Below are 16,988 nucleotides of genomic sequence, written 5' to 3'. Positions count from 1 at the left end.
CCGATGGTTGACCCGAACAGTTCGATCGTCCCTAATTAAGACGGCTCTCATTCATTTACATTGAATTTGTGATGACAAGAGACTTGGGGCGACTTGAGGGCACACGAGTCGTGTCCCAAGTCGGAGTAGTGTGAACCGGCTCTTAAAGCTTTCGGATACTCCAAAAACTTCTAACAAAACTGTAATGGAGGACTCTGAATATTTGCTCCTTCAGGGTGGGAATCACCCTCTTGAATGTGACTAGATTCCAAACAGGAACTGCTCAACAGTAGTATGATCCTGGATGTATTGCTGCAAGCTCTCCCATATAGGGCAAAGAAAAGTCTCTGGAATCCACATGGCAGGTACTCAATGTGCCCTGTATACTGTGTTGCCACCTTCAGTACCAGTAATTTTCTGTACTTTTTACCTGTGTCCTGAAACCTCAGATGAGCTTTTTGCATGCTTTAGGGAGGCTAGACCAGGGGTCCCCAATCCCAAACAGGGGCTGGGACCCCATAAATAATTTTCTGAAGCTGCAGATAGTCCCTGAGGAATGCCTCAGCCCTCAGGCTGGGTCTTACTCCCTCAGGAACAAGAAAAAGCTGTTCAAGGCCCCAGCCTATTTATACCCCTCTCAGCCTCTTGCTGGTCACTCACTCTCCTGACCAGGGATTGGCTAAAGAGGCATGAATAGGCAGACCAGGGTGAAAGCTCTTCCATCCACTATGCAGACCAGGGTGAAAGCTCTTCCATCCACTATATTCTAGAGTTCAGTGGGATGCAGGGGAAAGTAGCTGAACCTGCACCAGCAAAACACAGAACAGACACTAACAAATGATAACTGCTTTCCCTGATTACAGGGAGGCCAAAATATTAATTTACCTAACAAGTGTAGCCTACTGGGGGGCACTACATTTGTTTCTACTAGTACCTTATGGACCGTTGAAATCTCAAACTTTGTCTTTATAGTCCTGAATCCCAAAAAAAAATAAAAAAAATTATTTGTGTGTGATTTTTGTTAGGCAATACCTTAAAATAACAAGATAATAATAAAAAAAAATCCTGCACACTTCAAAAATCCGAGCTTTCCAAAAAGATGAGGTAACAAGCTGCTAGGCACAAACAGTGTGGACCCACTAATATGGTGTCAGGTCCCCAATGTGTAAAGTACGAAAAATATTAAAAAGTGCCATGCTCTAAAATAAAAAGTGAGTCTCAATACACTTCAGTAATCAAAAAACTAGCAATCAATGATAGTAAACATATGCTTTTACAATTATTTTTTAATACTTTACAATGATTCTCGCTTATGACCATAAAATTAAAGTAAAATAATAATACAGTAAATTGTGTTTGTGCTGTTTAGTGCTCAAAAGTGAATAAAATGATTCAAATTGTACTAAACTATCCTACAAAAAGTCCATATAACAAATTGCTCTCCAAGCTCCCACTGTGTTCTCTAAGTGCTGATTCCACAGAAACAACTGAACTGTAAACCACCTCTTCTGTTTTTACTTTGTGCTCCCCATTAGATGACACACTCACCAGATTCCCTTGACCTCTTAAATTCATTTTTGAACACTAAACAACACAATTAATTAAAGGAGATGTACAGCCAACTCTCTTTTGACTGTGCATCTCCTATGGATCACAGGAGTGCAGTTCATTCTGCACATCTGTGACCCGTTTTCAATAGAGCGGCCTGAAGAACGCTCTCTGCTGACGTCACGGAATTCGGTCCAGGCACCGAGTCATCGCGACCATGTAGTTGGACCGACACCCCAGTGAACTGCTGAGAGACTGAGCTGGCTGCTCTCTGCTCCTTCACAGCCCAGCGCTCCAATGAGCGAGGAGGGGGCAGAGCAGCTGGCTGACAGTCAGCAGCTCTCTGCTTGGGGAGCTGTGAGAACCAAACGATCAGCGGTGTTCCATTGCTCGGTTCTCAGTGTGGAGGCGCCGGGGAACAGATGCAGCATCCACCTAGGTAAATATACATGGGGAAAAAAATCAAACCCATACTTCTCTTTTAAATAGCACAAACACAATTTATAATAGTTAATATTAGCGCAATTTTTTACTTGAATTTTCTTGGTCATCATAGGAGGGAATTATTGTAAAAGCACATGTTTACTATTATTGATTGTTAGTTTTTTGATCACTGAAGTGTATTGAGACTCACATTTTTATTTTAAAGCATGCCACTTCTCAATGCCTTAAAATACCCTTTCTTTTAGTTAAAATAGTGCTTACAGTACTTCCGCTCCAGTGGCATAGCTAAGTAAAAGCCACACCCCTATTACTGAATGCTGATTTCTGAGTGCACTAGGTCTGACTCAAGGTCTGAATTTTAAGCCTCGTAGACTTGATGAGAAAATTGGATGAACGATCATCCATTTTTTTTCTTGCATGCTAGTCTCATATATTGCAAATAAAGAGGTTACTAAAGCTATGAAAATTCTCGTACGATAGAATACAACTTTGCAAGTAATGTCATGTGTTGTATTGTATTGTAATGTACTCTGTCGTTTCAGAGCATGCGTGGTCTTGGTCTTCTGATTTTTTTTCAGACAAATACTGTACTGTATAAATGAATATCGTTAGTTCTGGTATTTTACGGGAAACTCTTTAGTTTTTATCCCTTCAGATAGTTTTGCATGAACTGTCCCGTGTGTGCTAGGCATTACACCTTGCAAAATTTGCTGTAACAGGAACTTGAAGGCAAGTTTAACCCTTTTCGTTGTCAGGTTCATTTGTTGTACGGACCCGACTGCGGGGGGTTTAACACACAATCCAGTGGCTGCAGCCATTAGGATTGTGTGTAAAACGGACAGGCAGGCGCTCTCGATACCAGCGCCCCCCGCCATGCTTACCGGCAGTGCTCGTGCAAGGATTTTTGACACCCTAGGCAAAACCTAATTTTGCTGCCCCCTATGCTCTGCCCCTGACTGCTCCCCTTTTGCCCTGCCCATGAATGATGGAGGTGGAGTCAGCAACCATTAAATCAGCAGTCCGCATCCCCCATTAGAGACCCCCATTATTTTGTAGTCACCTTTTATCAGCACCAGTGGTGACTATGGTGTGAATGAGCGCCCCTGTAGCGATCGCCACTGATTAGCACCCCTCCTTACAGAGTAAAGACCCCACAGCCCCCATAGAGACCCCCATTAGACCGAGCCCAAAAAAACTGTAGCCGCTGCAATGTTGTGTGTGAAGCCAAAGTTAGGGGGCGGAGATGGTTGAACCCGAGGCAGCTGTAAAATCCCATGCTTTCTTGCACCTTCAAAAGCATCACTGGCTGCTAGGACACCAGCGGCAACCAATGCCTACACTCACTGTCTGGCGGGGGGGGGGGGGTGTTGGTGGGAGAGAGCGCCCAGTGCAGTTAGCTTCCGCATTCAGGCTTCATTAGATAGTGCTGCATTGACTGGGGGCAAGAGGGACAGAGGGAGCACTGTCAATGAAGCGGCAGCCAAAAATCATTAGCCCTGCGGGAGAGGGAGGGGGTGGGGTGCTGCTGGCGGAAGAGAGTGCACCACAAATCAGTGACATTGTCAGGGGGTGGTACATTGATGAGGGGGGGGGATTCTCCCCACCACTGAAGCCGCAGCCAGAAGTAGCCCTGTGGGAGCAGGGGGGGGGCGGTGCTGGTGGGGGCTGGAGGTAGGAGTTCCCTCACTGGCTTGGACTGAATGTATGCTGCTGTGTCCAGGATTCCGGCCTTGCTTACCGAGCCCTGCGTGCCCATATGTGGGTCGGGGACCGACATGGCGGGTGCTGGCGGCTACGGGGGGAAGGAGAAGAGCAGACACACATCTGCTCTCCTCCCCTTCTTGTTGTGACCCTGAAAGCAACGTCCGTGACATCACTTCTGGGTCAGCATCTAGGTGTCCCCGGCTAGCTTAGCCGGGAAGGAATGTTTTGCAATGCGATGTGCATTGGAAAACATTCAGTGGAGTCCAAAGGACAAGGACACATACAGGGTCTTTTAGACCCTGCATATCTCAATAAAGAGAACCTGTCACCTTAAAAAAAATGAAATTACAAAAAAATTAAGTTAAACTAAAGCACATAAAATCCCCCCCCCCCCCACCAAAAGAAAATTTTGAGGCCCCCTCACCTCCACATATACGCACGTAGGGATGTAAACGCATGTGTCAGGGGTGCCTACGCATGAAAATGTTGAATGCGATACACATGTGGCATATCGTCGCTCATGCTGGAGTGCGAGCAAAATTTCTAGCACAAAGTCTCCTCTGTAACACTAAACTGATATCTATAGGGGGCTTTGGAAGCCTCGCCTATAGAAAATATGGGGTACTGAAGTTTGTCGCCATTTTACAGGCAAACAAAATTTAAGGTTTGGCATGTTGGGTGTCTATTTACTCGGTGCAACCTCATCTTTTATATTTTATCAAGAATTTGGGGAATATGGGTCATTTGTTGCGTTTGTTTGCCCTAAAAATCACTTTAGTGTGTTTTTCTTTTACTGAAATTTTGCATTTCTTAGACCTTTGCGGTAATATCATGTGACATAAAAATTCAAATCTACCGCTATTTCATTCTCTAGGGTGTCAGCTTTCAGAAAATATATTGTTTGGGGGTTTTAAATCATGTTTAGGGCTAAAATGATTTTTCTCTTTTGCTCATTGACAGACACAGCTCCTGATATTCCTAAGCATTGGGTTATACTGCCCCCTACAGGAGTAGGACACTAGGCAGAAAAAAGTCTAGCTACGCCTATGGGCAGTCCCAGGGGGTATACTCCCTCTCTCTGCTAGAGGTACTCAGTTTTTTTCTGCCTAGTCAGGAGTAAGGACCTAGTTCCTTGCTGGGATCTCTGGTCCTGGCAAGAATTTTTATTTTAGATAGATTTTTTTTCTCCTGGTTTTTACTGTGAGATCTTCAATCAACTGCCAGACTGGGTGACGGGCTGGATAATCTAGATCCAGTGGTCCCCCCAGTCTGGCCAGCAAGAGCGCACAGACCTCAGCTCTGCGCTAGGTTGGCTGCGACATAGCCCCATCGCACAGGGGCTGGCCTGCGAGTTAAACGCCTTGCGAGGTCGCATACGACTGGGTCTCGGCCCGAGTCGCAGTGTTCCTTCTGGCCGACAGCCACCCCCTCAGGGGTTCTGTCTGGAGCGGTGCCCGCCTTGTTCCTGGTATGGTGAGAAGCTGTTTCCCCTCTCCCCCTGGAGGGTTTTGGGGTGGACGCAGGCTCCTCCATGTAACGGTTGGACCCCGGGACTAATGCTGGGGCTGTGTGGATGTCCTGGTACACCTCTTGGGGTGGGGGCAGGCTGCTATGCTGGCGATGGGGGCGGGGGTGTGCCGCCGCCGACCGGACCATCGGGTGTTGGGGGGGGTTTGTACCTAGTGGGGGCTCCTGCCAGGGTCCCCCATCCTGCCTTTACCTGTCCTGAGGCCTGGGGATCCCTCCTGGGTCCCTGGGAGCCTCGTGGTGCCACGCAGAGCCGCCATTTTCTTGACAGGGGCAGCCATGACAGTGGAGCCTTACCTTACGGGCGGTGATTTTGGTGGTGGGATCCCCTCCTCATCCCCTGGTGCTGACTCCTGAATCCTTTCCGTTCCTGATCGCCGTGCATGCAATGCAGATTCTCCTGGTGGCTGCAGTGCCTGGTTTCTGTGGGGTGGTGAGTCTGGTGGGGTCCTCTCCTTCTCTGCTGAGGATTGATTGGGGCTCTGTGACTGGCAACTGGGTGTGCTGCCAGAGTGGTGGGGGTGTCCCTTAGTAGTGTTTTTTACACTTTTTTTGTGGGATCCCCCTGATGACTCATGGAGTCTTTTAGAGCACATCTCCCCACCTGATCCCCTCTCTGATGCCGTGGAGCCCTCTGAGTCCCTACCATCCATTGGCGCACTGACTGCGGTCCTGAAGTCCTTTGTGTCATGGGTAGAGTTGGCTTTTGGGTGACGGCCTGGCAAAAAAGCACCCCCCGCCTTCCCCTGCCTCATCTGTCCCCTCAGATCCTGAATCAAATTCGACCGCTGTGGATGTGGGTCACCCTGCATGGGTTTGCGACCACGCACCTTGAATCCTCAGATAGTGAGGAGGATTCCTCCACTTCTGCAACTGATGTTCATGGCTGACAGGAAGGCAGGGGCTGTGGCCCGCAATATGTACACCCTGGCTGGTTCGGCACTGGGGCCAACCAATATATATATATAAAACAATTTACATTTTATTAGTTAACAAGTAAAAAACATGGGGAATCAAGCGCATGTTGGCAAGGACAAAATACATAAAGAAATTGTATATAAAAAAACAGCTAATAGGAGTCATTAAGGTAGAAATACATCCCAATAGGGAGAAACCAGAGCCTGTGTAGGATGATGAGTAGGTCTCATATGGAACGCGGTCAATGTAGGTCCCCAGCAAGCCGACGCGTTTCGCTCAAGGCTTCCTCAGGGCCAGAGAGACCATGACAGACCGGTATTTCCTTTTTAATGACTCAGGAGGTGGCAGATTATGGCAGAACGCAGGATAATAATAACGATAAACTTAGTAATCATACATAGCATCTGAAGTTCATATCTGTTCTCATATGTGTGTGTATAGGTATATATCCTTCACCCTATTCCAAGTCGGGGCCCCGCTTAATCAATTTGAAAGGGTGGTATTCCATCACAGCCAAATAGGGGGGAAGTCACGGCCACAGCCAAATGTCCGGAAGTTCCAGTGATCAAAACTCTAACGGCAACACTTCATATATCCAAGTTCACCTTCCTACCCAGTCAAGCAGATCAGAGAAACAGTTTTTTTTTTTTGCTAGCTTTCTTGCTGCCATTTCTTTTGTTACAGAACCCCCCCGCCTTTGCTAAGCTGGCGGACCAACTGGTCCAAGAGCTGAATTTATCTGTAATGCCTTTGGATGCGGCTCCCCTAGTGGCTCGGCTCTCTGTTTCGACAGTGGTCCTCCGGCGTGTCTTTTGGCTCAAAATGCTGGTCTGTGGACCAGACTTCTAAAAAGGCCTTGACTGATCCCGTTTAAGGAGATTGCCTGTTTGGTACTACCCTGGGTGACATCATTAAAGGTCTCACAGGGGGGGAAGAGTACCCTTCTTCCACAGGCTACTAAGGGCAAGGACCCTCGTTGTAGTTGTGGACCCTCCTTCACTGGCTTTTTTTCATCCCTCTGGGTCAACTGACAAGGGTATCGAAGCCCTTCAGGGATTCTTCTGGAGGATCCAAGCAAACTTGGTCTGGCAAGTCAAGAGCGGGCTTCTCCAGACCTGAGGACAAGGCCCCTTCAGCTTGAAGGTGCGCCCTTACCCATATCTGGGGTGGGGGGATGTCTTCGCTGGTTCCTGGACCTGTGGACTTCCCCGGTAAAAGACAAAATGGTCCACAAAGTCATATGATCCGGCTACAAGATCGAGTTTCGTTCCTACCCTCCGAAAAAGTTCTTTCCTTCCAATGTGCGACTGTCCCCTGTCCACTTACAGGCTCTCTTTAGGGCGGTGCAAGACCTTTCAAGGGGTGAATGTCCTGGTTCCGACTTCGAAACGTTTTCAGGGGTTTTACTCAAACTTGTTTACAGTCCCAAGAAAGGAAGCCAATCCTGGACCTCAAGGTGCATAACTGCTTGTGCAGGTGCAGAAGTTCAAAATGGTGTCTGCTCGCAAGGTGGTGGCTTCCCTGCATCAGGGGGGATTGTCTTGTCTCTATTGACATCAAGGACGCTTACCTTCACATTCTAATATGTGTCGGTTACCATCGCTTCCTCAGCTTTGCCGTGGGAATGGAGCAATATCAGTTTGTGGCATTACCCTTTGGTCTCGCCTCCGCTCCTCGGGTCTTCATGAAAGTTTTGGCCCCAGTTCTAGCAGTGTTATGTCAGCAGGGGATCGCAGTCCTGGGCTACTTGAACTACCTTCTTCTGCAAGCAGAATCTCCTACTGTGCTGGTGGAATACCTGGAGATCTCCATATTGAAGTTCAACTGGATTCTGAATCTTCAGAAGTCTGCCCTGGTTCCTTCCATGAAACTAGACTATCTGGGTCTGACTCTGGACTTGGCCCTAGCCAGAGTACTCCTTCCTCTGGACTAACTCCAGAAACTGCAGGCTGCAATTCGCCTCCTGCTGTCCAGCAGATGGTCATTTTCATGGTTCCATATGAGGTCCCGGAAAGGGAGATTCTGATCAAATGGAACAGGACTCCGCAGTGTCTAGACATCCAAATCCAGCTGAGCCGGGTTGCAAAAGGGTCCCTGATCTGGGGGCTTCGTTCTCCGAAGCTCCTGCAGGGCAAATCCTTCCTCCCCTTGTATTGGACATTGTGTCAACGAGTCTGTGGTAGTGAGCCCTTATAGATACCCAGCTCAGGATTCCCCAGGGCGCGGAGTCTAAGCCCGAGCCTGCTTCTTCACCAGGGCCCCTGATGGTGGGGATGGACTTGCAGCAGACTGGAACCAGGTTGCGGCCCCCAGGTAGGCCCAGCTGAGGATGTGGAGACCGCTGGCATGTGCAGGGTAAACAGGAGACTATAAGGAGATCCAAGAGACAAGCCAAGGTCAGGACAGGCAGCAGACGAACATAGACGGAGAAACTAAGCCGGGTCGGTACACAGGAGATCAGATACAATAGCCAAGGGATACACGGATGTGAGCAGCGATGTTGCTCAAGCAAGGAGCAGTGCACTGAGCATGTGTATATATAGGGAAGCATACAGGGAGGTGACCCAGGAAGTAATTGACAGGAACAGGATATAACCCACAGTGGAGCAGGGCGACGCCGAACAGAGAAGCCCAAACACCACATGTGAAGGGAGGCAAGACAGAAGCACTGCAGCAAGGAGGTAAGAATATACAGACAAAACAATAGGCTAACTTGTGACACATTGGTCACCACAGATGCCAGCCTGTTGGGGTGGGGAGGCATTCACGACAGAAATTCTGCTCAGGGGGTCTGAAACCTGGAAAAGTCCAGGCTACCGATCAATATCCTGGAGCTCTGAGCAATCAGACTGTGCCTGGAACATTGGACGGATCATCTCCAAGGATGTCCAGTGCGCATTCAATCAGACAATGCCACAGCCGTGGCTTATGTCAATCACCAAGGGGGCACAAGAAGTGTCCTGGTGGATCTGGAGGTAGCCGGCATTCTCAGGTGGGCAGAACATTTGTTCCAGCCCTTTTCGCCGCACACATTCCTGATGTGAAAAACTGGCAGGCGGATTACCTCAGTCGGCAGGCGTTGGACCAGGGGGAATGGTCTCTTCATCCCGAGGTTTTTCATCAGCTGTGTCTCCAGGGGAGTACCCCTGAGGTGGATCTGTTGGTGTCTCAGCTCAACAGAAAGGTGCAGAGGTTCATGGCACAGTCACAGGATCATCTGGCAGACGCCACAGACACGCTGGTGGCCCCGTGGGATCAGTATCGCCTGATTTACTCCTTCCCTCTTCTCAAACTTCTGCCAAGACTTCTACGCAGGATTGAGGCAGAAGGGATTCCGGTCATCTTAGTGGCCCTGGACTGGCCTCACCGGGCTTGGTACACCGATCTGGTGCGGCTGGTCACCGACGTTCTTTAGAAGCTTCCTCTTAGGGAGGAACTGCTATCCCAAGGGCAATCTTCCACCCTGCTTTACAGTCGCTGGCTTTGATGGATTGGCTGTTGAAAGCCAGGTACTGAGGGATAAGGGTTGGTCTGAATCAATGATTCCAACGCTGATAAAAGCAAGAAATCTACTTCTAGGAAGATCTACCACCGTACCTTGGGGTTCACCCTCGCTCCTTCTCGGTGGCTCGGATCTTGACATTCCTTCACAGGGGGTTGAACAGAAATTGGCCTTGAGTACCATCAAAGGCCGGTGTCGGCTTTGGTGGTCTTCTTTCAACATCCCTTGGCCACACACTCTCTGGTGCGTACCTTTCTTCAGGGTGTTTGCCATTTGGTTCCTCCAGTGTGGTCTCCGTTGCCACCTTGGGGCCTCAATTTGGTGCTTTCGGTCCTTCAGAAGTTTACCTTTGAGATTCCTTGGGAGATTCCCCTATTTACACTGTCTGAGAAGGTGGGAATGAAGACATTGTGTTGACTGGCAGCGTTATCCTGTCGTTCACCTTACTTGGTGGTTCACATTGGTAATGAATAAGCGATCTGTGGAATCGTGAAATGCGTTTACCTGTCCCGTGTCTATGTGAAGCATTATTTGTTCATTTTCAAGTGTACGGGAAATAAAACACTTCCATCTTCATTTTCTTCCGAGTGCGGTTACCTTCCCTGTGTCCCAGGCCAAAATATCCTAAGGGAATTGCCTTGCATGCCTTGGATGTGGGTCGGGCAATTAGGGTGTACCTGGAAGCTATGGATTCTTTTAGGAAGTCGGACTCCCTATTTGTACTTACAGGTCGGTCCCGGACAGGGTTGTCCGCTTCCTCAGTGCCTCCTGGGCCTTCTGTCATCAGGCGTCAGTGACGCAGATTTGCAAGGTGGCCACCTGGTCATCGGTGCACACTTTCACAGATTTCTATAAAGTGGATGCGTTGGCATCTGCAGATCTTTTAGCCGCAATGTTTTGCAGGCTGCAGTTTAGAGGACCTGTTCCTCTTTGGGGGTGTATTGTTTTTTTTCAGGTGGGCTCCAGTTGTTTTGGTTGAGTCCCTTTTGCCTGGTTGGCTACGGTTTTTAGCCATGGGAATTTTTTGTTGTTCCCGCATCTCATGTTTAATACTGCTTTGGGACGTCCCAATATTTAAAGCGGAGTTCCGTCCTCAAAATTTTTTTTTCGATAAAAATACCCCCGGGACAGTCAGGGCTATTGCATTTCAGCAATGATAGCCTCTGAACTGTCCCCGGGTTCACTTACCTTTTAGAAGAAATACTTACCTTGAAAATGTCTTGTCCAGCGCTTCCATCTCAGGTGTGGACAGCTGAAGCCGGAGCGTCCTCTTTGGTGTCCTCTTCGGTGACGTCGGAGTCTCAGAATGCCCTGGACCGGCCCTGCTCGTCACTTCCGGTGAAGGCGCGTCATCCCTGCACAGCTTCTGGGCATGCCCAGAAGCTGTTTAGCAGAGAATGACCCGCCTGCCCCGGAAGTGACGAGCAGGGCTGGTGCAGGCGCATTGACTCCTAGGAGCGATGACAGGCTCCCAGGAGTCAATGCAAGCAGGAAGACATGGCGCGGGTCGCGGCCGCCGAGGCAGGAAGTGGAAGGAAGGTAAGTGTATTTTCTTCAAAAACAAGGTAAGTAAAGCAAAAAAAAAAATCGTGATTATCCAATTCTTTTTCAGCTTACTTAGAGCAAGCAGATGTCAAATTTTCGTTTTGAGGCTGGAACTACACTTTAAGAATATCAGGAGCTGAGGATCAGACATATCCTGCAATCCATCACACAGTCATCCTCTACTGTCCCCAAAGATTTTCTAATAGGGTTTGAGAACCCCTCTCACCCCACAAACAGGATTTACGGCATCTATAAAACGTAATAACATCCGAGAGTCAGGGGAAAACCACAAGCATGGAACATTGGGAACGTAACCTCCATTTCACAATGGATCTTCAAGACTGGCATAAGTCAACAAACAACCTTCTGAGATTCTCTAAATGCCTAACACACTGGGAATCGCTCCAAAAGCTCAAGAATATCAGGAGCTGTGTCCGTCAATGAACGAAAAAGAGAAAATGAGATTTTTGACTTACCATTGACAGACACCCACCCCTCTGTGGAGTTGTATTTTCCCTGACACTGCTTGTAACAAATCTGAGTACCTATAGCGGAGAAGGGGAGTATACCCCCTGGGACTGCCCATAGGCATAGCCAGACATTTTTTTCTGCCTAGTTTCCTACTGCTGTAAGGAGCAGTATAACCCAATGGTTAAGAATATTAGGAGCTGTGTCCGGCAATAAAAATCAGAGAAATGGATTTTACGGTAAGTCAAAAATCCCATTTTTAAACGGGAATGTTTGCAAAAAAACGCAAAAACGGGTATGGCATCGAAACGGGTATGGCATCGAAAAGGTTAAAAAAAAAAAGATTGTTAGTATAATGTCTGACTGCAGATCTATTTCTGTGACATCAGTTTTGCTTTCAAAGCCTCAGGTGATCTATAATATATTTATGACATTGACAGTAAATTATTTGGTGCTTACAGATGAAGTGGATGCCTTTAAGTGTGGATCCAGTAAAAGAATTCCTTGTATTTTTCAAAATATCTTCAATGAAACATTAATTCCTTATCCGGAGGAATGCTTTGCAGCTTTTCAATCGTGTGGAACTGAAGATAAAACTGACGGTAAGCATTACTTTACTTCTACTGTTGCCTTGCCATGAATAGGCAAAGTGACAGTTTCCCCTTTAGGACACACACATATTTGTATATCAAGCGCATCGGTCTGATCGCGACAGTACCAAACACTGCCTGCCTGCTGTAATCAGGCGCCATATAACGGTTTTGTGCATTTCTGTAGGATTCTACACACTCTACAAATACAGATTTACATGTACTTGTAGCCCAACACGTGAGCAATAAGAAGGAATTTTCATCTCTCTGCCACTAATATTTTAACTTTTATGAGAGATAAAATACATTCCTTAGATCTGATGATACCAACCAGAGCTTGCAGACCATTTGGAGCCTCTCCTTGTCCCCTCGTAGCCAAGATGTCTAGCAGTTTCCTTTGAGGCCTCAGGAAGGTGACAATTTCTTTTTTCGAGGCTCCAAGAAGGTGACAATTTTGTTTCCTTGCATTAGAGACTTTTATTGCCATGTAGGTGTCAACTCTATCCTAGAGAATGGTCCTGTCCCTTTCAGATGCTAATAACAGGACATATGTGTATGACTGATACTAAATACTACAATCATAGGCGGCTCTCTAATTAGGCGGTCGCCTAAGGCCTCGCACCTACAGGGGCCTCACGGCCAGTGGCGGAGCGACAACATTTAGAAGGGCGCAGTCAGGGAAATCTCCCAAGTAAAAGATTATTTTAAATCCTCGGATATAAAAGTTGCAGCAGTGTGCTGCAGCCCCTTCACTGCGGCTGCCGGGTGTCTGTTGTCCGCTGACACTTACCCTGCCTTCTCTGCCTGGAGATTGGCCCTCTGATCATGTAATCCTAAGATGTGGAGGAATCGGTGGACATGTACCTGCATCAGTAGGAAGTGACTGCCCGGTCAGCTCACTCTGCTATCATCGGTTGTTGCTCTGGGAGGAGAGCTCTGCCCTTGCCCAGGAACATACAGGTAACCAGGCCCCGAATTGTCACTCTGCAGTCATAGATTTGTGGTGTCTACTACGCAAAGGGGGTGAGTAGCCCAAGGGAAGTTGTAAGAGTCTTAGAATGGTTGGTGGAGGAGGAGGAGAAGAAGGCCCTAGCTGGCTGGGGGAGGAGAGGGTGGCTGGAAGAGAAGGAGAGGGCCCCTGGGAGGCTGAAGGAGAGGACCCCTGGGTGGCTAAGGGAGGAGAGGGCCCTTGGGTGGCTGAAGGAGAAGGAGAGGGCCCCTGGGTGGCTGAGGGAGAAGGAGAGGGCCCCTGGGTGGCTGAGGGAGAAGGAGAGGGCCCCTGGGTGGCTGGGGAAGAAGGAGATGGACCCTGGGTGGCTGGGGGAGAAGGAGATGGCCCCTGGGTGGCTGGGGGAGAAGGAGATGGCCCCTGGGTGGCTTGGGGAGAAGGAGATGGCCCCTGGGTGGCTGGGGTAGAAGGAGAGGGCCCCTGGGTGGCTGGGGTAGAAGGAGAGGGCCCCTGGGTGGCTGGGGTAGAAGGAGAGGGCCCCTGGGTGGCTGGAGGAAAAGAAGGAAAGGTCCCCTGGGTAGCTGGAGGAGAAGGAGAGAGCCCCTGGGTGGCTGGGGGAGAGGGTCCCTGGTAGTTTTGGTTGGAGTTGTCCTTTAGATGTTTAAGTCTGTTGTTTTTCCCCCCAGCTGTGAGGGACTGAGGAATGACAGTCCACTATGCTGGGACTTATAGTGCCCTAGAATGTGGAGGACTGAGGAATCGTCAGTCCCTCACAGAGGGCACTACAAGTTCCAGAATAGCAGGCTGCCATGCCTTAGTCCCCACAGAGGGTACTACAAGTCTTAGCATAGTAGGCAGTAGTTCCTCAGTCCCCTACAGAGAGCAGTACAAGTCCAAGCATAGCAGGCTTCCATTCCTCAGGGAGGAATGGCAGTGCACTATACTGGAATTTACAGTGCCCTCTGTGGGGACTCAGGTATGGCAGCCTTCCGCAGTGGGACATGTCGTGCCCTAGACTGTGGCGAACTGAGGAAGGGAAGTGTAAGGGGGTTTCTGGAAACTCTGATGCAAGGGGGAGCTTTGGTGACCACAGAGTTCCCTTTTACACCAGAGTCCCCAGCTTTCCCCCTCAAATCAGGGTTCCCAGAACTCTCCTTACATCAGAGTCTCCAGCATTCTGCCTTAAATCGGGGTTCCCAGAACTCCCCTTACTTCAGAGTCCCCAACATTCCTCCTAAATCAGGGTTCCCAGAACTCCTCTTACATCAGAGTCTTCAGAGTTCCCTCTTACAGTGTAAGGGGGAAACTCTGGAGACTCTGATGTAAAGGGGGCTCTGTGAAATTTGATTTAAGAGGGGGACTCTAATGTAAAGAGGAATTCTGTGGACTCTGATGTAAGAAGGAGATGCTGGGGGGAATCTGATTTAAAGGAGAACTCTTATGTAAGGGGGGACACTGAACTCTGATGTAAGGAGGGACTCAGGGAATTATGACCTATAGGGAAATGCTGGGGATTGTGATGTAAGAGCAAACATATATATACATACATACCCGATGTTAAATGATCTTTGATTAAAGAAGAATTGGTTAGAGAAAATTCTAGAAACTGTGAATTCATAGTACAAAGGTTAAGGCTCTTAATATATGCAATTTATACAGTTAATTTTTATCGCTTGAATTATTTTTCCAATTATGGGCGTGAGTGGGGCCTCATGTCCAAGTTTTGCCTTAGGCCTCACAAAGCCTAGAGCCGCCTCTGACTACAATTCTTAATAACCCAAAATGACACTACATCTACAATTATACTATTTCTACAGATCACTTCATATCTCGCTAATGCAGAGCTACCCTACTCTGACATTTATGTTACACTCATTTTATCCAGAATTGTGCAACTCTATGTGACGTCAACGTTTACTTCCTTCCCAATGCATTTCATGCCTCTTCAGGGGACACTAGAGGGAAAAGTGCTGTTAAAGAGGTTGTAAACCCACTTTTAGAACTTTTACCTATAGGTATTGTAAATATCTCCTGAACTTGCACCGTTTAGGAGATTTACATTTCATGCAGCCAATAACGTCATCGGCGCATGCACTCTGAAGAAACGGCCAACCGTGCTGTTTCTTCAGAGCCCTGTTTCTTGACAGGCAGCTCCCGCGCACATGCGTGGGAGTGGCATCACGCGGCTCCCGGCAAGAAACATAGCTGGAGTCCGCAGACCAGGAAGGAGGACAGCAGAAGAACAGAAGGACAGCAGAAGATGGATGCAGGGCTTCATTTGGAGGTAAGTGTCACATGCCATGCATTCTAGCACATTATGCATTGACTTTGCAGGGAAGAAAAAAAACTAAAAAAAAAAAAAAAAAGGAAGCGTTTACTTCCTCTTTAACCACCGCCGGAGGATTTTGCTGTCTTACGTCCAGGCCACTTTTTGCGATTCGGCGCTGTGCGACTTTAACTGACAATTGCGCGGTCGTGCGACGCTGTACCCAAACGAAATTTATGTCCTTTTTTTCCCACAAACAGAGCTTTCTTTTGGTGGTATTTAATCACCTGTGCAATTTTTACTTTTTGCGCTATAAACAAAAAAAGAGCGTTTATTTTGAAAAAATAACAATATTTTTAACATTTTTTTATATGAAATTCCCCCCCCCCCCCCCCCCCCCCAAAATGTAAAAATCGAATTTTTTTAAAATTTTTGGCCAATTTGTTTTCTGCTACCTATGTTTGGTAAAAAAAAAATCACAATAAGCGTATTTTGATTGGTTTGCGCAAAAGTTATTGCATTTACTAACTAAGGGAAAGATTTCTGTAATTGTTGGTGTTTTTTTAACGCGTAATGGCGGCGATCTGCGATCTTTTTGTGTGACTGCGACATTGCGGCGGACAGATCGGACCCTTGACTGACATTTTTGACACTTTTGGGGTTACCAGTGACATTACTGCAGTAATCAGTGCTATATATATGCACTGTTACTGTAAAAATGACACTGGCAGGGAAGGGGTTAATTTTATTGCCGAGGGAGGGGTTAATGTATGCCTGGTGCTTACTAACGTGTGTGGGGGGAGGTGACTGAGTGAGTCAGGGACAGATCGCATGTTCAGCTATGCTGAACCATGCTATCTGTCCCTGCCTGTCACTTAGGAGATCCGCCCGCTCTGTTTACACAAGCGGGCGGATCTCCACACTCGATTCCCCGACGATCGGGGAAGAGCAGCGGCGATCACCGCCGCTCCTCCCCTGGCCCGACTCCCGCTGTGACTGAAAACAGCGGGAGCGCGCCTCCGGCGGCGCGCGAGCGCCGCCTACAGGGGGGAGGAGTCCAGCGGTCTACGTCGCTGGACGATAACGAACCACTTTGCCGCAGTACAGTCAATGTGACTGGTCGGCAAGTGGTTAAAGGAAACATGCAATAAAAGAAATACAGAGGTTGGCATTGCTGAAATCCTCCAAAAATGCTACTTGTCTGGCTGTCTCTAGTTTCTATTTACCAAAGAAGAGTTTAACTATGACAGTTTACTTTCCTTTGATGACAAAATAAAGGCATGCCCTGTCTTCTGTACCATATTCCTCTACTTGATTTTTTTTTTTTTACAAAATGACAGGTGCAATTGTTAACATGGAGTATGAATATATAGGAACAACATTAAGGTATAATGTACTTCCACAATCCACTGTGTAAAGACAGCAGCAATGAGGAGCTGCATCTAAACTGCACTGGTGTAAATGGTGGTAGTCTTTATTATACATTGTAATGCGTTACTAACAAGCATGAACCTGATATGGTTGTGGCTTAGTGCAGGACCTGGCAGT

The 16,988-nt window shown here is 47.9% G+C and overlaps 1 protein-coding gene across 1 annotated transcript in view; it reads left to right on the top strand.

The window, feature by feature from the left end:
- The first annotated feature begins 237 nt into the window (after positions 1-237).
- Positions 238-16,988, top strand: part of LOC309568576 (interleukin-18-like) — a 30,278-nt gene continuing 13,527 nt past the window's right edge. The window contains exons 1-2 of the mRNA XM_082274282.1: positions 238-344; positions 12,097-12,237. Of these exons, the coding sequence (XP_082130408.1) occupies positions 284-344; positions 12,097-12,237 (202 nt within the window). The 5' untranslated portion in view covers positions 238-283. The remainder of the gene's footprint in view (positions 345-12,096; positions 12,238-16,988) is intronic.

The sequence above is a fragment of the Pelophylax lessonae genome, assembly GCF_965119305.1.
Source record: "Pelophylax lessonae genome assembly, chromosome: 12".
NCBI lineage: Eukaryota > Metazoa > Chordata > Amphibia > Anura > Ranidae > Pelophylax > Pelophylax lessonae.
The sequence above is the reverse complement of the archived record's forward strand: the minus strand, read 5'-3'. Positions and strand labels throughout refer to the sequence as shown.